The following is a 23,852-nucleotide window of genomic DNA, read 5'->3' on the forward strand; positions in this document are numbered from 1 at the left end:
AAGATGAGTTTGCACAGCACACTGACGTGCAAATACTGCCCAGACAAAATTGACAACGCCGAGCACACGTTTTTCGAGTGTGATCGGTGGAAGGACGACAGAATCATCACCGAAGAAACACTAAGCATAACGCTCTCCCCAGAGAGATTGGTAACCTGCATGATCACAAAAGAAGAAAACTGGTCAGCTGTCGCAGCCTACGCCCAGCGCCTTTTAAACGAAAAAACCGCAGAAAGCGATTAGAAACCAGTAGTAACAAGAAGTAGGTGTCGTGAGACACAAGATGGACTGGATCGAAGTAATGCTAACGCGGTCCCGATCCAGTCTTCCCTGTAACATCTATGGGAAAAGAAGAGAAGAGGATGTTTAGTCGGTATTGTTGCAAAATAATATTGACTTCTGAGTCCGACATACCCAGGCACCAACACCTAGTCCTGGCACCAACACCCAGTCCTGGCATACGTAAATGTATTTTACCTCCTCTATAAAAAAAAAAAAAAAGTACACACACACACACACACACACACACACACACACACACTAATACAGACATAGTGACAACCTCGTGGGGATAGTCAGGAAAGCTTCCTGTGACCTTCAATTGTCGAGATCTGATAAAAACTCGATTTTTGCAAAACGGGGTGAAAACAATAACTTTCCGATTTTTGAAAATCTTCGATTTTCTTAACGGGAAGTTAAAAACGGGTACATTGAATATGGGTATATTAAACTTTAAAATGCAGAATCAATATTAACGGTTTTCCTAATATTTTTGACTCAGCGCTTAACTTTCCAAAGAAAGAAAAGCCTTTTTTTGTCTTAATTTTTCAAATACATGTAAAGTATGGAAAAAAAATGAGGAAAATGGTTGATCATAAAGGCCATCCTTGAAACTTCCAGCTAATTCTATACGTAAACGCTCAAAATTGCACTTGTTACGTTTTTGAGCTCTTCAACCTCAAAAATATAATTTTCGTCTTATTTTGAGCTCTCCGAGCTCACAAGTCTGATACAAGTTTAATGAAACACTATTTTTTGAATTTTTAAACCGCAATAACTTCTGAATAAATGAACTGATTTTTACGAATTTGACGGCATTCGACGCAGTCTTTGAAGCCTCATAAAGAATTATTAAGTTTCAATTGATAGAACTAGGAATTTCGAAGTCATTAGGAAAAAACACTTTTTTTGTTTTTTTTTTTTTTCGCTATCGATAACTCACGAACGAATCAACCGATTTCGACCGGGCTGGCGGCGATTGACGTTGTTTTTTGATGTTGAGAGTTGATTAGTTTTTGGAATCGATCAGTAAAGCTGTTTGAAAGTTATTCCAAACAAACCATTTTTAAAAAATTTATTTTTCGTAGTTTTTTTCAGATTTCTCGAAATCTACCGATCCGAATCGTTTAAATTGGATTCAAAATCCAAGTTTGGTCAAGCCCTTTCGGATGGAGCCAATCGCGAGGAAATAGGTCAAGTCGTTAAAAAGTTATGAAAGGTTTACATACGGCCGCACACACACACACACACACACACACACACACACACACACACACACACACACACACACACACACACACACAAAATGATTTTATTCTATTCAAAGTCCGATATCTCAGTGAGAAGTGGTCATATCAAGGTCACGATAACAGCAAATTTAAGCTGAATGAACAAGTTATCTGGTCCATGTAATCATAAATAGCAATAGATCCAATTCTATATGAGCATACATGTATCTGTATATATTATAATGGTCTTTTCACCGGCACTGGCGTCGACAAGGCCGGAGAGCACCACCTAAAATGGTTTACCTGGGTTTTGAAGGTAGTTGGGCGCCAGGAACTTACCGTTCCACGATTCAAAGTCGTTGTCGTTTGTCTTTGGGCGGTGGGTCGATGACGAAGAGATTTAAAATTCGAATGAACGGCGAAACGTAAATTGCTTAAATCTAAGTAAGCTCGGGAAAAGAAAAACAAAAAAACAGTAATCACCGAATAATGTTGATACGTCAGTGGCTCGCAGATAATAATTCAAATGACTTATAATTAACACTACGATGACGTAAGCAATTAATCGATCTTCAAATTACTTAAGAGCATGTATTACAGTCTGTTGTCGGTAATTCAGTTTGGACTAGTAATAACAAATGCAAATTGAATATATCAGATCGTTTATTTGAAACACATAAAATGCACTGAAGATTATCAGGCTGACTGTCAATACTCCCAACACTGTTCAAAAAAATTAAACTATAGTTTATTTACTATAATAAATGAAATTTTTTGTTGATAATTAGTTTTCTATTCAAACCAAGTTGCATTTTAATAATTCTGTCTTATAAGTAATCTAAACTAAAGTAAAGATTAACCAAAAAATTAAATCAATCTCAAAGATTATATTGATTCTAAGTTTATGAGTAATTTCTTTATAGTAAAGTTTATTTACATGAATATATGATGGGCTCGGAGATAAGGCAGTTTTACGCGCGAACTCTACCTATTTATTTATCATTTTGATATTTTTTTTCAATGATTAAATTTAAAAATAAAAGAATCAATTTACGAAGGACTATTATTAACATACTCTGCGGCACTCTGCGGCACGGTACCGTTGAGTCGCGTGTTTGTATGTGTGGAATTTTTGGTCGGGATTATAAGTACTGTTTACCTACCTCGAGCTTCAAATACCCGACAAAGCGGCTTAGTAAATTGCTTTGGAAAATAAGTTGACTAATTTGAATACTTCGCATAATTTGATTTTTTTTTCTTGTCATTGTTGAACAATTTGGCGATTTGAATTATTTTTGGATAATATTGAGATCTTTATTAGGTTTTTGCGATTGAATTTATTATATTCTCTAGAAATTTATGTATTAAAAATTTTGCGATTGAAATTATTGGTTGAATTTTGCGATTGAAATTATTATTTTTTTTTTAAGAAAAAAAAAACTTCTTAAATAAATTTTGCGGTTGCGATTTTTGATAAAATTTTGCGATTGAAAGTTTTGATAAAATTTTGCGATTGAAATAATTATTTCCTTTTTAATAAATTTGGCGAGTTGAATTAATTATTTGTTTTGAAAATTTTTGAATAAATTTGGCTAGTTGAATTAATGATTTGTTTTGAAAACTTTTGAATAAATTTGGCTAGTTGAATTAATGATTTGTTTTGAAAATTTTTGAATAAATTTGGCGAGTTGAATTAATTAATATTTTTTTTTGAAAGAAAGGACTTTGTAATTTTTTTTGGTTACTCGAATACTTTTTTTTGTAATTTGTTTTATTTTGAAATGTTGAATCATTGCGTTAGCACTAGTTTTGCGTTAGAAGTATTTTTGCGTTAAAATAATTTTTGTTATTAATGCGACATTGCCGACAGAATATATTTGTTGTTGAATAAACCGTTGCTGGATTAGAATTGCACGCCTCAATTATTTTTTTTTTAATTGTTGTTGCTCTGATTAACCGATCATATCGTCCAATTTCGATTTCTTTGTCCGTCGATTGCCGTTATTCGATTTTTGAATCTCTTCACCACCGACCCGCCGCCCAATGAAGATCAACAGCGATATCGACCCGTGGAACATTGAGTTCCTGGCGCCCAACTAAATCTACGAACCAGGTAGGCCAATTAATTTTTGTTGACCTGATCTGGTCCTGTCGACGCCAGTGCCGGAAAAGGCATCACAATATATATATAAGGGTGGTCGTTAAAAATTAAATTTTTTCCGACGCCCAAAAAAATCCTTCCTTTTGATAACAAACTACGGGAAAAATTTTGCTTTTTGATTTTAAAGAAAAAGAACACGTGCCTCCGGTCAATTGAAGTTCTCTTTTCGATAAAATCATAGTTTTTTTAAATATTTGTCACAGTATTTGAATTTGGACAAAAAATCATCAAAACAGGCTTGTAGGAAATTAAATTTTCTACAAAAGAGTTTCTTTCGGTTTTAGATGAAGTTCATATCCATCGAGATAATCTTATTAGTAACTTATAAACTCTATTAAGTCAGTCGTTTTAGCACTAAAAACTTTATTTTTCTGAAAACATAAACAATTTTTTCTTGCATATTCTATAAACTCACATTAAGAAGGTCCTTTCCGATTCCTATCTCAATACCTTCCTCCCAATTATCCTGTTACGTGAATGTGAAACGCTTTACGTAATAATTACCGTAACTCCCATTTCTTCCAGCTTCAGAGCATTATTTAATTTTAAAAATGTGGAACGTAAGATGGACGATGTGGCTTAATGTATATAGAACAAGCAAAAAGAAAATTTGGTATAGACCGGGTAACTCAAATGGTAAAGTAGCTGACATGTCTTCGGAAGGTTCTGGGTTCGAATCCCAGTCCGAGCTATCCAAATTTTTTCTTGCATATTCTATAAGCTCTTATTAAGAAGGTTCTTTCCAATTCTTTCTCAATCCTTTCCTTTCAACTATCCTGTTACGTGAATGTTGAACGCTTAACGTTATAATTACCGTAACTTCTATTCTTTCCCGCTTCACAGCATTATCATATTTTTAAAATTAATTTTAAAAATGTGGAACGCCTCACGATTTTGCGTGGGAGAATAGCTGACATGTCTTCAGAAGGTTCTGGGTTCGAGTCCCAGTCCGAGCTATTCGAATTTTTTCTCGCATATTCTATGAACTTAGGTTAAGAAGGTCTTTTCCAATTCCTGTCTCAATCCCTTCCTCCCAATTATCCTGTTACGTGAATATGGAACGCTTCACGTAATAATTATCTTAACTCCTCTTCTTTCCCGCTTTACAGCATTATTTAATCTTAATTTATAGATTTAGACCAATTTAATAGTCTAGACCTTACAGAAAGGCGCTCTACTCTCCCAAATGGAAATATGAACAAGATTAGTTGTAGATAACTTACCGATAAAGATTTCATTTTAACCCGTCAGAACTCACGTGAATTTTAGTGTCTCACTTGCACTACAGCGCCACTCTATAAGTCGGATGTTGTTGTGTGAGCAAAATGCTTATAACGTGAGTGCTGACGGGTTAAAAATCATTAAATTGAAAATCATTTACCCATGTCAAAATATGAAGAAAATATCTGAAATTCAAGATATTTTGAGAGAATTCTTCATATTTCCGGAAATATAAAGTTTTTAGTGCAAAAATGACTGACTTAATAGAGTTTATAAGTAAACTAATAAGATTATCTCGATGTATATGAACTTTATCTAAAACCGAAAGAAACCTTTTGTAGAAAATTTAATTTCCTACAAGCCTGTTTTGATGATTTTTTGCCCAAATTTAAAAACTGTGACAAATATTTAAAAAAACTATCATTTTATCGAAAAATGAACTTCAATTGACCGGAGGCACGTGTTCTTTTTGTTTAAAATCGAAAAGCGAAATTTTTCGCATAGTTTTTCGTCAAAAGGAAGGATTTTTTTGGGCGTCGGAAAAAATTTAAATTTTAACGACCACCCTAATCTACTAATATATAAAATTCTCGTGTCACAGTTTTCGTTGCCATACTCCTCGAAACGGCTTGACCGATTTTGATGAAATTTTTTGTGCTTATTCGGTATCTATGAGAATCGGCCAACATCTATTTTTCATCCCCCTAAATGTTAGGGATAGTCCACCCCTAAATTTTTTTTTTTATTTTTTAGACAAAATTTTTAATTTCTATTTTTTTATGATACAACATACAAAAATACATACAATCCTTAATTTTCACCCTTCTACGATCAACCCTTATTTTTAATAGCCATTTTAGTAATTTAATCATTTTTCCTTTCCGGTCGAAAACTGATCAATCGTCATTTAATTAGTTATCCCCGCCAGATGTCTACAGGTGTCACTTCTGACCCAGTAAACAGCACGGAGTAGGGATGAGAACGAAGCCGGTCTCCTTTCTTTCTCACTCCCTACACAGTTGTCGGCCATCATTATTGTTTATGCATCAAGTGTAGTAGTAACGTTGACAATTATTATTTTGCTATTTCAGTGTAACTCTCATATTAACTTTTAATCATTCCTATTTTATCAATAATAATTGAATTATCAATTTTGAGTGTATTTTGCACGATTAGTTAATCAAGTGATTTTATAACCTCAAAAGTACTCAACACGTGACACGAGCTTCCAATAACAACGGATTTTGTGTTGTAAGTATACTTTTTTATTTATATCGAAAATGTTGTTGATCTTATAAAATGTAATTTTAATTTAATTTTATTAAAAAATGTAATTGAACAATTAAGATTTTCATAGTTTCCAAAAATCAATCATTATGAATCTTTATTTTGAAATGTCAATGGAAATATTGGTTGTATTATAAAATTATAAGAGACAATGTTTTCATAAAATTTAATTTTTACTTTTGTTTGAAAAATTTTCCATAAAACTTATATTTTTGTTATAATTTCATAAATTAAAACTAATCATTTCAAAACTGCGGCGAAAATCCTGGCCCTAATTATACTTTTAACATTTTTCATCATTAAATAATTTCATTAATTCTATTTATGTATGTTTTGTACAGTGAGCAATGCCAAGAAAACGCAAAGGGGCTGATTTGAGCCGCAGTACAAGTAAAGCTCGAAACTTGCGAAATAGCAGATCCGAAAGAACAGAAGAACAAATCCAGCAACAAAATACTGATGCACGTGTCAGAATGGCGCAATTGCATCAAGAAGAGCCAGAAGATACACGAGCTGAACGCAATGAAGTCAGAAGATTAGAACAACGACAATCACGCCGTTTCACGGTCAATAGACGAAGAACAAATGACCAACAACGACAACAGGTACATCGAGCATTTATATCTGATTCATTCCTGCGTCTAGCATTCCAGTATGAGCCCGATATTGAATATTATGCTCATTCAAAAGTGGTAATTGGTGCTATGGACAAGGAATGTCCGCATTGTCATGCTCTGAAATTCAAAAATGAGCCAGCTGGGATGTGTTGCGCGTCAGGAAAAGTGCAACTACCTGAAATTGAAACTCCACCTGAACCATTGAACGGCTTAGGTGATTCCGGAAGCGCACTTGCCAATCGCGTGAATGCACGTTGTGATTATAATAACCTTGATTCACTTTATGCCAGGCGCATCGTCAGCGAGCTAGATGCTCTTTTGAACGAGCACAACGAGTTGTTGAAAATATTCAAATCACATATGCACCAATTACAAAGCGATAATCACGCTATCGTCATTAATCCTGATAAAACACCAGCTGGAGAGCATATTCGTAGATTCAATGCACCCGTTGTTGATGATGTTGCTGGAATCATGGTTGGCGATTGTACAGCTGCACGAGAAATTGTGATTCGTAGAAAAAATAATAATCTTCAGTTCATTGCTGACACACATCGTTCATATGACGCTCTCCAATATCTGCTAATATTCTGGAAGGGACAAGACGGATATTGCATAAACATAAAACAACGAGATCCCGTATCAGGTACTTCATTGATTATTAATTTGATCATTAATCATTTAACAAAACAATTAAATTATTGAACGTAATAAATTTAAATTAATTTTTATGAACAAATATTACAGGAGCTGAAACAAACAAGATCGTTAGCTCAAAGGATTATTATGCATACCGATTAATGATTAGACGTGGCCTGGACAACGTCATTTTACGATGTCGTGAGCTTTGTCAACAATTCATGGGCGACATGTACGCGAAGATTGAGAGCGAACGACTACGATACTTACGATATAATCAACAAAAGCTGCGCGCGGAAGAGTACATTCATTTGCGAGACGCTATCAACAACAACGCCGACGTCGCCGAAATTGGTAACCATGTCATTTTACCATCATCGTACGTAGGCAGTCCACGTCATATGCAAGAATATATACAGGATGCTCTGACTTTCGTGCGCGAATATGGACGACCATGTTTATTTATCACGTTCACATGTAATCCAAAATGGCCAGAGATTACATCTTTGCTACTGCCTGGCCAAAATGCAATACATCGCCATGACATTACAGCACGTGTGTTCAGACAAAAGTTGAAGTCTTTAATAAGTTTCATTACTAAATCACATGTATTTGGTCCCACACGTTGCTGGATGTATTCGGTTGAGTGGCAAAAGCGAGGATTACCTCATGCACATATTTTAGTTTGGTTCATCGACAAAATCCGTCCTGAAGAAATCGATAGTATCATTTCTGCGGAAATTCCAGATCCATCCACTGACCAACTGCTGTTTGATATTGTTACAACAAACATGATTCATGGTCCATGTGGTACTCTTAATAGTTCATCGCCTTGCATGGCTGATGGAAAATGTACTAAAAATTTCCCTTAAGATTTTACCAATGATACGTTCACAAATGTCGACGGATACCCAATATATCGTCGAAGAAATCCTGAAAATGGCGGACAATCATTTATTAAAAATATCATCAACACAGACATTGATATTGACAATCGTTGGGTGGTGCCATATTCGCCTCTGCTGAGCAAGACATATAATGCTCATATTAATGTTGAGTTCTGCAGTTCTGTGAAGAGAATCAAATACATTTGCAAGTATGTCCATAAAGGCAGTGATATAGCTGTGTTTAGAGTGGAAAATACTAATGTGAATGCTCCTCCAGTGAATAAAAACGATGAAATAACGCTCTACCAAATTGGTCAGTACATCAGCTCCAATGAAGCTGCTTGGCGTATCTTTGGTTTTCCAATTCATGAACGGGATCCAGCAGTTGTTCAGTTAGCCATCCATCTTGAAAACGTTCAGCGTGTATTTTTCACGAACGAGACAGCGATTGATCGTGCAATAAATCCACCTAAAACTACACTCACTGCATTTTTTAATTGTATAATCGTGCGGATGATTTTGGTGCCTTTGCACGAACATTACTCTATTCACAAGTACCACGCTATTTCACATGGACTCAAACAAAAACATGGATGCCCCGCAAGCAAGGCTCACCAGTTGCTGCATGTCTCAATTTATTTAAATCAAACGCCTTGGGGCAATTATTTACAGTCAATCGAAGACACATGGAGTGCTTTTATCTTCGACTGTTGTTGGTTAATGTTACTGGCCCATTATCATTTCAAGATATACGTAAAGTGAATGGGCAACAATATCCAACGTATAAAGATGCATGCCTTGCACTCGGCTTGCTGGAAGACAACAACCAGTGGGAATGCATGCTTGCTGAAGCTGCATTGAACTGTACAGCAATACAAATTCGTCTACTATTCGCTATAGTGTTGTCTACATGTTTCTCAGCCCGAGCACAGATATTATGAGAAAATCACAAAGATTCAATGACTGATGATATATTGCATCAACATCGTATACGGTGCCACGATCTAACCATAACATTCAGCGACGAAATGTACAATGAAGCATTGATTGCTATTGAGGATCTTTGCATTGTTATTGCCAACTTACCACTTAGTTATTTCGGTATGAATTCGCCAAATCGAACTGCATCTGATTTAATGAATATTGAAATGAATCGTGAACTGCAGTACAGTACTGTAGAAATGGCAGCGATTGTTGCCCGCAATGTACCACTAATGAATGAGGAACAAAGAACCATTTATGATCGCATTATGCTCGCAGTTTCAGCTGGACAAGGTGGGTTCTTCTTTTTGGATGCACCGGGTGGAACTGGCAAAACATTCGTTATTTCGCTAATTCTTGCTGAAATACGATCAAATAATGGCATCGCATTGGCCGTTGCATCATCGGGCATTGCAACAACTTTATTGGATGGAGGTAGAACAGCTCATTCAGTATTTAAGCTGCCACTAAATATTCAGAATAACCCTGACGCAGTATGCAACATTAAGAAACAATCGTCCATGGCCACTGTGCTGAAACGGTGTACAATTATTATTTGGGATGAATGTACTATGGCACACAAACATTCACTTGAGGCGTTGAACAGGACATTGAAAGATATTAAAAACAGTGACAAACTATTTGGCGGAACTCTGTTGGCCCTTTCAGGTGATTTCAGACAAACACTTCCAGTCATTCCACGTTCAACATACGCTGATGAGATCAACGCTTGCTTAAAATCATCTCCATTGTGGCGTAATGTTGAAAAATTACAGCTAAAAATAAATATGCGCGTTCAAATGCTTCAAGATCCATCCGCTGAAACATTTTCAAAACAACTCTTAGATATCGGTGATGGAAAAGTTGCTATAGATGAAACTGGATACGTAAAGTTACCGACCGATTTCTGCACAATCGCTGATTCTCAAGATACTCTCATTGAACAAATATTTCCCGATGTACACACACAGTACATAAATTATGAGTGGAGAAAGAGCGATTTTAGTGGCAAAAAATATAGACGTTGACAATTTAAATCTGAAGATACAAATGTTGTTGCCAGGGAACTTGGTATCATATAAATCTATTGATACAGTTTGCGACGACAGCGAAGCAGTAAATTTTCCCACAGAGTTTTTGAACTCACTGGATTTGTCAGGCATGCCACCGCATAATTTACAATTAAAGGTTGGATATCTAATTATCTTGCTTCGTAATTTGAACCTGTCCCGTCTGTGCAACGGTACGCGATTAGTCATTCAAAAATAAATGAAAAACGTGATCGAAGCCAGGATTTTAAATGGCAAGTTCAGAGGTGAAAATATACTCATACCACGGATTCCTATTATACCTACAGATGTGCCAATTCAATTCAAATGTATTCAGTTTCCGATTAGATTGGCATTTGCAACGACTATCAACAAATCCCAAGGTCAAACGATGTCTGTTTGTGGATTAGATTTGAGAACACCATGTTTTTCACACGGACAATTATACGTGGCATGCTCTCGAGTGGGTAAACCATCCAGTTTGTTTGTGTTAGCTAAAGATGGACTAACAAAAAATATATATATCTGGGGTATGTGATAAAGGCCAATGGAGATCAAGGAGAGCATGTGAAAGAAAGAGTCAAGAAAGGTTTAGAAGTTATTGTGGTTTGAGAATTCAAAAAATAATAAAGTAGTCAGTACTTGTCTCGGATAGCTTAACTGGTAGAGCCCTTGGCGCGTAACCGAGAGATCTGGGTTCGATTCCCAGTCTGGGCTGTCTGATTATTTTTTCAATTACGGAAAAATTCCCACTGAGTAGGTCCCCCCCTTTCCCCTATCCGTTCTTTCCCAACTCCCTTAAAATTTGCTTTAATATGGCTTTAATATATATATATATATATATATATATATATATATATATATATACTATATATATATATATATATATATATATATATATACTAGCTGACCCGGCAAACGTTGTTTTGCCATATAAATAATTTCCTAGTAATTTCTAGTGTAGACAAAAAATAGCTTACTTATTGTAAGTATGTATGTATGTTAGAATGTGTATATTGTATGTATGTAAGAATGTGGTATATGCGTGAACTAAGCATGGAGCGCTGTGAACGATGAGGGAATATAAAAATAACAAAAGGCAAACATTATTTTTAAGTTATTATAATTTATTCCTTAAAATTATATATCATTAATTAAACAATTACGACAGTAACACTATTAAACAATATCAATCTCTTAATGCTATAGCGTGAACAATATTTTTTGTTAGTCCATCTTTAGCTAACACAAACAAACTGGATGGTTTACCCACTCAAGAGCATGCCATGTATAATTGTCCGTGTGAAAAACATGGTGTTCTCAAATCTAATCCACAAACAGACATCGTTTGACCTTGGGATTTGTTGATAGTCATTGCAAATGCCAATCTAATCGGAAACTGAATACGTTTGAATTGAATTAGCACATCTGTAGGTATAATAGGAATCCGTGGTATGAGTATATTTTCACCACTGAACTTGCCATTTAAAATCCTGGCTTCGATCACGTTTTTCATTAATTTTTGCTCGATGTACCTGTTGTAGTTGTTGGTCATTTGTTCTTCGTCTATTGACTGTGAAACGGCGTGATTGTCGTTGTTCTAATCTTCTGACTTCATTGCGTTCAGCTCGTGTATCTTCTGGCTCTTCTTGATGCAATTGCGCCATTCTGACATGTGCATCAGCATTTTGTTGCTGGATTTGTTCTTCTGTTCTTTCGGATCTGCTATTTCGCAAGTTTCGAGCTTTACTTGTATTGCGGCTCAAATCAGCCCCTTTGCGTTTTCTTGGCATTGCTCACTGTACAAAACATTGTAACGGGGTGGTTAGCCCTGTCCAATTGGTCACCCCTTTCCTCTTTGAAAAGGGCGCCACTGGGATTTTATACTCGGTGTCCCAGAAACCGGGGAGCATGAGAAGGAAAGATCGGGTCGTGAGAAGTTGAGAAAGGCTGAAAAATTAATACTGAGAAACAATTATTAACAATTTAATTATTTATTCAATGTAAATAATTTAATTTTAACAAAATTCCTTAACAATATTGCGCTTAAAATTAACCTATCAATTACTTAATTGTGAGGACCTCTCACCTACGCAGGCACTTGACAAAACTTACAACTTAATATCATTAAATTCTTTTAACCATAGATCATTACGCATCTATCTTCTTAATTTCTTAACTCAACATAGACCATTACGCATCTATCTTCAATTTCTTAATTCAATCATAGACCATTACGCATCTATCTTTAATTTCCTAACTCAACATAGACCATTACGCATCTATCTTTAATTTCTAATTCAATCATAGACCATTACGCATCTAGATTCTTAATTTCTTAAACCCTCATCCAACTGACAGAATAACAAACAACATATTTTACTCAATAAAAACTTCTTAAAACTTCTCATTTTCCAAAATTACCAAAATTACGCCTAACAATTACTTAACACAAAATTCCGACCTTCGATTTTAATTCTTAATCCTCCTTAAATAAATTCTGAGCGACATTTCTTAATTAAATTCTGTCTCGAAAATTCCTAACTAAAATTAATTTATTATAGCCAACAGGCCTATAATAAATTACTAATAAATTCTTTACCAATAAATTAACAATTTATCCATTAAATATAAAAGTTCAGCGACAAAACTAACTACTTGACCTTGACAATAAAAACTAAAGTACGAATTCGTTAATATAAAAAGATGACCGCTCAAGAAATTAAATTTAATTATTTTGGCCTCTTAATTAAATTATTAATTAAATTGGCCTAAAATAACCCGAAATACCTGACAACTGAAACCGGTACTCCAGCGATGAATTCTTTTCCCAGTAGAAAGAAAATGACGGGATCAGCTTCACTGTGCCTGCTGACTTCCAAAGCTCCAGAAAGCTCCATCCTCGATCAATTTATCCTAGAAATTCCAGTAAATAAATATTTCGATTAAGACGAAGATCGTCAGCCAAATGGCCTAACGACAAGTAATTTTTAACAAAATACCAGACAACAAAATTTAATCGCTTCGTTCCATTCGTGAAGCCTTAAGAAATCAACTAGTTACTTGTCTCAGAAAAATATCCCACGCTGGAACACAGTCACCCAACGTACTCGCAAAATTTCACCGGAAGAAAGAGAGTCTTGACACAACACCCGGCGTTTTTATAACCTCTCCTCGTGCTCTCCAACTTTCCTATCTTCGCTCCCACGCTTCATTAAGGTAAGGGAAAGCCCTGACCTACCGTGCGTTAATTAAGTGGTCGATAGTGACCCCGGGAAGTTCGATTTTCCCTGTTACAACATACATAAATAGAATTAATGAAATTATTTAATGATGAAAAATGTTAAAAGTATAATTAGGGCCAGGATTTTCGCCGCAGTTTTGAAATGATTAGTTTTAATTTATGAAATTATAACAAAAATATAAGTTTTATGGAAAAATTTTTCAAACAAAAGTAAAAAATTAAATTTTATGAAAACATTGTCTCTTATAATTTTATAATACAACCAATATTTCCATTGACATTTCAAAATAAAGATTCATAATGATTGATTTTTTGGAAACTATGAAAATCTTAATTGTTCAATTACATTTTTTTAATAAAATTAAATTAAAATTACATTTTTATAAGATCAACAACATTTTCGATATAAATAAAAAAAAGTATACTTACAACACAAAATCCGTTGTTATTGGAAGCTCGTGTCACGTGTTGAGTACTTTTGAGGTTATAAAATCACTTGATTAACTAATCGTGCAAAATACACTCAAAATTGATAATTCAATTATTATTGATAAAATAGGAATGATTAAAAGTTAATATGAGAGTTACACTGAAATAGCAAAATAATAATTGTCAACGTTACTACTACACTTGATGCATAAACAATAATGATGGCCGACAACTGTGTAGGGAGTGAGAAAGAAAGGAGACCGGCTTCGTTCTCATCCCTACTCCATGCTGTTTACTGGGTCAGAAGTGACACCTGTAGACATCTGGCGGGGATAACTAATTAAATGACGATTGGTCAGTTTTCGACCGGAGAGGAAAAATGATTAAATTACTAAAATGGCTATTAAAAAATAAGGGTTGATCGTAGAAGGGTGAAAATTGAGGATTGTATGTATTTTTGTATGTTGTATCATAAAAAAATAGAAATTAAAAATTTTGTCTAAAAAATAAAAAAAAAAATTTAGGGGTGGACTACCCCTAACATTTAGGGGGATGAAAAATAGATGTTGGCCGATTCTCATAGATACCGGATAAGCACAAAAAATTTCATCAAAATCGGTCAAGCCGTTTTAGAGGAGTATGGCAACGAAAACTGTGACACGAGAATTTTATATATTAGATATATATATAAATGAACTTTCACAAGAGCAAATTGGTCGATCATTGTGGAGTAAACTTAAATATTTAGGCTTAATTAAAGGAAAAGCTACGTCACCACTACATTACTTTGAGGCCACTGATTTGAATAACCATTTTGTTAATATAGTTAGACGACATTCACCTTGTGATATTGCGTATCTTGATTCATTATCTCAGTATTGTCGTAATCTCGTAAGTTGTAATTTTGAATGGCAATGTATTGATATAGTTGATGTAACCAAGGTTTTAAAATTAACATTAACTAAATCTAAGGGTAAGAGTCCAGATGGTGTAAATCTAGGGTGGTTAAGAGATCATATACCGCAAATTACTATTTTTCTGGCCTCATTGTTTAATCGTTCACTTGAATGTGGAATTTTCTCAGATAATTGGAAAATGCTATATATTATTCCCTTAAATAAAGTCGTAACACCAAAGACTCCTTCAGACACTCGACCAGTTGCTAATTTATCCCATTTGAGTAAAGTTTTTGAAAGATTAGTTTCAAACCAAGTTGTAAACTATCTGGAAGAAAATGAGTTACTAGACACATATCAATCTGGCTTTAGAAAAAATCATAGCACACAAACCACCCTTCTCAAATTAACTGATGATATTCGTAATGCAATGGATAGAGGAGAATTAACACTTTTAGTTTCATTTGATTTAAGTAAGGCATTTGATTATGTTGATCACAAAGTGATATTAAAATCATTGTTTGAATTAGGTTTTTCTTTAAATACTATCACTTGGTTTTTTTCATATCTATCAAAACGTTCACAATCAATTATAGATGAAGATAATTTTCCCCTTGAATTTCTCGAAACGTCATCAGGGGTTCCTCAAGGTTTTGTATTGGGACCAATCTTATTCCTTATAGTGATAAATCTAGTAGTAAGACGGATTACTTTTTGTAAATATGGGCTATTTGCAGATGATAAATATATTTATGATAAATATATTATGTATATATATTTTCATTTTGAAATTAATAATATACTTAATGCAGTTGATTTAGTTACTAAGGATGCCCAAGCTATTTCTGACTGGGCAAAGGAGCATGGTCTGTTGGTTAATTTGATGAAAACGAAAGCTATGATCATTGGAACAAATAGTAAACTAAAACAAATTGATTGGGTCTCTTTTCCATTAATTATTATTGATAATGTTGAACTACCTTATATTAATCATACAAAATATCTTGGATTGATTATAAGTAATGATCTCTCCTAGAAAAATCATATTTCACATATGATTAAGAAGATTAACGCCACATTGTGTTGTTTAAAGACTCGGAAAAATATTTTCACTCCTGAAATAAGGAAATTATTAGTAGCAGCTACAGTTTGGCCATTAATTGATTATTGTTCTATAGTACCTATAGATTCTAATGCAGAAAATGATTTAAAATTACAGCGTTCTTTAAATAATGCAATAAGATTCATCTTTAATCTTCGCCGAGATGAACATATTACACCGTATAGGCAAGAATTAAAATGGTTATCAGTTAAATCTAGAAGACTTTATTTTCTAGCTACTAATTTTTATAAATTGTTATCTATTGGTAAGCCTAGTTATCTAAGAGAATTATTTAGAGAAAATGATTCAAGAAGGTCTGAGAGATTAGCGATCAAAAACAATAATGTTAATTTTTTAATTCCAAAATTCTCAACATCATATCTGGAACATTCATTTGTGATTTCAGCAATACGTCTCTGGAAAAAACTACCAGTAGATGTATTAGACGCGAGTTCCTTAGAGATATTTAAAAAGAACATGTTTGAGTATCTATTATCTAGTGATTACTAACATAATTGTTAATTTTACGTCTCTACCTTACCTGTGCAATATATGTATTTTCATTGAATCTATGGAATTTTAAATTTTAATTTATAAGTTTACGATATAGTTTATTTCAAATCATTCTAACTCAAGGGCCTTAAAACGTATTCTTATTATAATTGGTCTTGTTTAAATCTCGCTGTTTAAATTTTATTAACTAAATTTTATTATCTAAATCATATTAATAAATCTAAATTTTAGTATAACAAAAAATTAAAAAATCTCAATATTTAAATATTCATAACTATAAACCAAAACTTATATCCAAATATTACAATTAATTATTCGACTGAATATTTTAATCTAGCCTCTTATCTATCTATATTTTGTATTTTATATAATTTTAAGTAATTTTGTAAATAATCTAATGTATAGTTATATTCATACACATTTCAAATGTAATTTAAATACCTTGCCATTCGGCCTGTGCCTTGGCATTTATCATGAATAAATGAATAAATAAATCATTTATGAAGCTTAAAAAACTGCGTTGAATGCCACCAACCGCGTAAAAATCGGTTTATTCATTCAAAAGTTATTGCGATTTGAAAATTCAAAAAATAGTGTTTTATCAAACTTCGATCAAACTTTTGAGCTTGAAGAGCTCAAAAGCATATAAAAGCTATTTTTTGAGCTCAGAGAGCTCAAAATAACTCACAAATTGTATTTATGAGCTCGAAGAGCTCAAAAACGTCATAAGTGCAATTTCAAGCGTTTAGGTATAGAATTGGCGGGAAGTTGCAGGGATGACCTTCAGAGTCAACCGTTTTCCTAATTTTTTTATTTTCTCATTTCAGGAGTATTTTTCTGCTGACCGATCAATAGGAGTAACTTTGCTTTCTTTTACCATGATGATTGCTTATCTTTCAGCAATATCACTACTTGGTAGTAGTGCTGAAAACTATAGCTATGGTGCACAATTTAATGTAATATATATTGGTCTAATATTAGGAACACCTATAGTTTCGTATTTCTATCTTCCAGTATTTTATGAGCTCAGAACTATGAGTGTTTTCGAGGTGTTTAAAATTGATAAATAGTTTTCTTCTGTTAGCTATTCTATAATTTCAATTACTGTTTTTTACATTTTAGTACCTCGAAAAACGTTTTGGAGTTACTTCAAGGTTAATAGCTAGTATCACAAATTTTATTCAAATCAATTTTTATACTGGTATTGTTATATATGCTCCAGCACTTGCCTTAGAAGCTACCACTGGTCTCAACGAAAATATGAGCATAATTCTTATTGGATTAATTTGCACTTTTTACTCTAGTATCGGTGGCATAAAAGCAATAATTGTAACTGATCTTTTACAAGGTGCTTTAATGTTTATCTGTGTATGTTGTGTAATTAGTGTTGGACTAAGTGATATTGAAGGAGGTGTTTGGAGTGTGTTCGATACGGCTCATAAAGGTGGGCGATTGAATTTTTTCAAGTGAGTCGTCTAACGCGAATAACTGCTCATATAAAAAAATGTTTTGTTTAACGATAATTTTTTGTTCCAGTTTCGATTTTGATCCTACGATCCGACACACGTGGTGGACTTTAACTATTGGAGGAGCCTATTTTTTTCTTTCTCTTTTTGCTTGTAATCAAGTTCAGGTTCAGAGAATGTTAACTGCAAAGTAAGTAAATTTAAAAAATATTTTGTCACCAATGATACATGTTTGTTTGTTTCAGGACTATTGGAGATGCTCGAAAAGCTCTTTGGACGAATATACCAATGACTTTGGCGATGGCATTGACTATTTCTTTTTCAGGCCTTGTGCTATATGCTTATTATTTTAATTGTGATCCAGTGATTTTAGGCGATATTAAGTCTTATGATATGTTGATGCCATATTTTGCAAAAAACCGCATGACTGAGATTCCTGCTCTCACAGGAATTTTTATTGCAGGGGTTTTTAGTGCAAGTCTTAGTACGGTGTCTGCAATGCTAAACTCTCTGGCTGCGATAGCTTTAGCAGACTATATAAAGCCACTTTACCAGCGATTTGGTTATGATTTTCGTGATGACAAGGCTGCATTTTATGGAAAAGTTTTAGGATTTATCATCGGATTTATTAGTATTGCTATAGCTTTTATAGCTTCACGGTTAGGAGCACTCATTCAAGCAGTATTAGCTGTAAATGGAGCATTTGGTGGTCCTATTTTAGGACTTTTTACATTGGGAATGTTTATAGAATCAGCGAATGAACCTGGAGCTGTAATCGGTACTATCATTTCTATCGCATTTAATATATGGATCGCTTTTTCACCAAAACCTAGAACGCTTGTCCTAGACATGTCAATTGATGGATGTTCTAATTCCTCCCATATTGTTCAGAAATATATAAGGTATCTATTATAACCTTTTATTTTTTTTTTTTTTTATTACTTCAGTTCTGCTTAAGCAATACTTAAAAAATAGAAAAAATAAATTAAGCCGTGCAATAATTTTAGTGGTTATTTAAACGTAGCACCTCTGTTATAAATTCTTACTTATGAGTGAGAATATATTGTGATGCTTCCATCTGGTGGATATTAATTTGTTTTATTGAAACCTTTACTTACTGTAGTTCTTTCGCCCGGGAATATTAAAATACTCGGTTTCAGCGCGAAAAAGGAATCTTTTAAAATAAAAGATGTCTATTTAAACGTTATTTAATTTTGATAAAAATTATTTATGTGGTTTCTATTTATTATTCAAGTTGACAAAAATATTAAATGGCTTCAAGATATAAAATTGAGGTTTACAATGACGTGATAATAATCTAAGCTAAATATCACTCACACACTCACACTATAAACAACTTAACTAACAGCTTAACTAACGGCTGGCCAGAACAAACCACATAACAGTAGCCTAACTAACGGCTAACCAGAACTGTATTAATTACTCTATCACAGGTCGTTATTTAGCTACGGTAAAAACAACAGCCCAGCGACGAAACATACCCGAGTCGAAATATCAGACCCGTTTAAGCTGTAAAAGTTTCCAAATCCTTTGTAGTTCAATTCGCCGCCTTAGAAGACGCCTGTTTTGGCAGTAAAAGTCGGAGTGAACTATGGATACAGTGAAAACAGGTCCACTGAGTTCCGTTTTCAATGTAAATCTTATCCAAAGAATAATAAATAATAATAATAATAATATTAATTTTACAGTATTTTTATTTCTAAAAACTAGTTTGTATTTTTATATATATTTTTTTACAATTGTAAATTGACTATGTTTACATTTGTTATTGGCTATCTAGTCTATTGCACAATTTTTCTCTAATTATTTATAATTTTTGTTAGCCTGTATTCCCTCCAGGCATAAACAATTTTTTCATTCTTATTTTTAAATTTGTCATTAGAGATAAATTCAACTGAAAAAACTAGTCTTTAGAAATAAAAATACTGTAAAATTATAAATCATCAGGCGTTAAAAATGTAAAGACGAAAGGTCAAGGAAATTAAAATCATACTATATTCAGAATTGAGTTTGTCATTAAGAGGTAACTGAATGGTAACTCTGGACAGTGTCTCGGATAGCTTAAGGGAAGAGCAGTTGGCGCGATACCAAAAGATCCAGGTTCGATTCCTGGTCTGGGCCGTCCGAATTATTTTTTCAGTTGAATTTATCTCTAATGACAAATTTAAAAATAAGAATGAAAAAATTGTTTATGCCTGGAGGGAATACAGGCTAACAAAAATTATAAATAATTAGAGAAAAATTGTGCAATAGACTAGATAGCCAATAACAATTGTAAACATAGTCAATTAACAATTGTAAAAAAATATATATAATAATACTAATATTATTATTAGTAGATTTCATAATAATCTAACTATTGCAGTCGTCCTTATAGCGCAACTTTTAAAAATTTACCCATTTTCTGAATCAGCTTGACAAACTGAGTCAGAAAATATCGTTCATTCAAAAGTTTATATGTCGCGTTCCAGATAACATAAAGGCGTATACCGGCAAAAGGCCCCGGTGAAAAGCTATCGGTGCGTATAAAATATTTTTTTTCGGGAATTGACGTATTTTCGTCCAAAATGTGCAGAAATGCAGAAAAAAATTTTAAACGCCCTTATGGCTTCCGGGACCCACCTCGGATGCCATAAGGGCGTATAATTTTGTATTAAACGTGCATAAAAGCAAAAAAACATTATACTTCAAATTTTTTACTCCAAAAATTTTTTTTGGACTTAGAAAAAAAATTAAATTTTCAAAAAAAATTTTAATTTTGAGGAAATTTTTTTTTGTATTTTTCGACGTTTCAGGTAAAGATACCTGATTCCCGAAAAAAAAAATTTTTTTATACGCCTTTATGGCTCCCGGGACCCACCTCGGATGCCATAAGGGCGTATGAAAAAAATTTTTTTTTGGGAACCAACGTATTTTTTCGTGAAATGTGCAGAAATGCAAAAAAAATTTTTCACCAAAGTAAAATTTTTTTTTTTTGACAAAAAAAAATTTAATTTTTATTCTACGCTCTTATGGCATCTGTAACGCGATTTGTTAGCGACTGCTAAAAATGAAAATTTATTATTTAACCGAAAAATTGCATATTGTCAAAATTGATATGGTCTTAAAAAAATTACAATATAATATTATTATTATTATGAGTTTTACTTGTATACCGTTTTCTGATTTTTATAAGGTTACTTTCCGCTCTATATTATCAACATAATTTTTCAACCCTTTTTTATTATCAACATATTCTACACTCTTTTTATAATCAACATGTTCTCCACTTTTTATTATCAACATGTTCTCCACTTTTTATTATCAACATGTTCTCCACTTTTTATAATCAACATATAATTTTCGCACATATAATTTCATTCCAATGCGGCTGTGGACCGACTTGTGCTTTCTGTACTGCATTTACCCTATTTCTCACCCCTTTCTATCGGTTGTTGGAATAGTGGCGATGGGGAAACCATAGAGAAAACCCATGCCAGTACAGTTCGGCTACCGGGCGACCCCCGACGGTTGGTGTTGAAACTATTCCAACAACCGTCAGGGCTCGAACCCTCGCCTCACGACATGATGCACGAACGAACTATGAGGATAATGACTTAGTCCGCTCGGCCATCGTGCCGCTTACAATATAATAATATACAGTTGAATTTTTAATATTGAGAATTTTAAACATTAAAATTTATAATAAAATATTAAAAATGTACAGAACGATGTACAAAGTCTGAAGTATTATAAGAACTTGACTTATGCATTTTTTTAATTAATAACACCAGCACACAAAAAAAAAAAGTTGACAGTACTTTTGACGGATCCCATATATCTTTATGTATTTCGACCCGCTGAATCCGAATTTGAGGTCAGTTTGACCCGTACACCGTCAAATTTTCGATAAAACTTTAAAAAACCGAAAAAAATGACGAAAATCGGCTGTTTAGGCGATTTAAAATGATTTAAAAATTTTTTTTGACCTAAACTAAGCATGATTTTTATGTATTTTGACCCACTCAATACTTATCTAAAGTTTATTTAGACCATAAGCCATTAAAAGTTTAAGTAAATTCCAAAAAATCCGGAAAAATTGGAAAAAAATCAAAAAATAGCAAAAAATTCCAGATATTGTGTTAAATAAAATTGTATAAAATTAGATTAATCATGATTCTCATGTATTTCAATCCGCCGAATATAAATCTTGAATTTATATGGCTCAGACATCTCTAAAAATCTAAATTAATGGCAAAAAACCACTGAAAATCAAAATAAATCAAGTCCGTTATGATAAAAATCAATTTTTAAATAAAAATAAAAAATCTTTAACATGTTATCCGATCTGTGGAATATAAATTTTAAATTTTTTGACCGAAATCCTCAAAAAATTTTAATTCTTTGAAAAAATCTTTTCAAAACCGTTTATTTTTTAATTTTAATTCGTTGTCCGCTTATATTTAACCTTTTTATCTTCAAATGATCTACATAAAGGGTTTTTCTTTCGCTTTCTTATTTTCTCACAAGGAAACTCTCTCCGGTGTCCCCCTCCGATTTTGATGAAACTGAGATATGTTATTTTCCGTCGAAATCTAAGAGACACGTATTTTTTTTTATCTGCGGAAAAACATTTCTAGAGGATGAAACTACCCCTCAAAAGTTAGCCTCCAAAGGGGTGTTTTTCAAGTTTCGCATACTTGCAGTTTGAATAATCGAATGGGACCAATTGCATAATTTTCAGGGTGGAAAATCATGAAAAATGCTTTTGGTTTTATAATAAAACAATGGATAGAAGAAAAGTTATGAGGGTTGAAAATCACAAAACTTTTATAAAAAAAAAAACTATTCAATGGATTTCAACGAAACCAACGGCAATCGGAAGAGGAAAAAAAAGTAGAGAATACATCTTTCAGGGTTTTTCCGAAAAATTAAGTTTAGGGGGTGAACATCCCTTAAGCATATCTACAGTGACCACCAAGAAAATATCGTTTTTTATATTAATTTTGATATGAATTCATCAATAATAATTTTTTCGTACATTTCTAGCATTTAGAAAATAATAATAATATTATATCTTAATATTTTACTTACTTGTTTACTTCGCATCCCAAACTTTATTTTGTGTATCGGGACATCAAATATTACAAATGTCATTTAATGTGAATCTGCTTTGGAAAAAAAAAAAAAAAAAGAAAAAATGCTTATAATGATTTATCATAATCATAATAATCATTCATCGTTATCTCATACAAAAAAAGAGATAATTATATTTTTAGTATATATGAGTCAGTAATGTGAAAAACAACATAGTATAAATAAATGTATCATTTCGAGATTAGTTTAGTTACTGCGATGTACTTCATCTTTTATAATTCAATATTATAATCGTCTTTTTTAATAAGTGAATAATTTAAAATTGTACGAAAATCTTTATTTTAGTACATAGAGCAAAATGAAAGTCAATCCTATAAATATTATAAGACTACTCTTAACAACATTTCAAGTCATGAACATTCCAGAATCGCCAGTAAATGACGAAGAAATACAAATCAAAGAAAGTTTTGAAAATATTTTACTCAATGTTATGAACGAATACTCCGGAGTCGAAATGGTCGAAAAAAGTTCTTTGCATTTCCAAGAACCGCATAAAGATTGGACGATGGAAGTCGTGGAAGATAAAGAGTGGGCAAATGCACTAGTTGATCAAGAAACACCTATCGACGAATGCACTAAGGATGTTGAAGATTTATCTTATGAATATAAATTGAAAGCCGTCGAGTACTGGCGTAGTGGCAAAAAAAGAAATTTAAGTTTAGACAGTGTTAGACAAAAATTTAGAAAGGTACAAT

The 23,852-nt window shown here is 33.0% G+C and overlaps 1 protein-coding gene across 1 annotated transcript in view; it reads left to right on the forward strand.

The window, feature by feature from the left end:
• LOC123272696 (putative sodium-dependent multivitamin transporter) overlaps positions 1–19,701 on the forward strand; it is a 38,138-nt gene extending 18,437 nt beyond the window's left edge. The window contains exons 3-7 of the mRNA XM_044739658.1: positions 17,362–17,583; positions 17,657–18,000; positions 18,071–18,190; positions 18,246–18,902; positions 19,455–19,701. Of these exons, the coding sequence (XP_044595593.1) occupies positions 17,362–17,583; positions 17,657–18,000; positions 18,071–18,190; positions 18,246–18,902; positions 19,455–19,536 (1,425 nt within the window). The 3' untranslated portion in view covers positions 19,537–19,701. The remainder of the gene's footprint in view (positions 1–17,361; positions 17,584–17,656; positions 18,001–18,070; positions 18,191–18,245; positions 18,903–19,454) is intronic.
• The last annotated feature ends 4,151 nt before the right edge of the window (positions 19,702–23,852 follow it).

Source organism: Cotesia glomerata, linkage group LG10 (assembly GCF_020080835.1).
Source record: "Cotesia glomerata isolate CgM1 linkage group LG10, MPM_Cglom_v2.3, whole genome shotgun sequence".
NCBI lineage: Eukaryota > Metazoa > Arthropoda > Insecta > Hymenoptera > Braconidae > Cotesia > Cotesia glomerata.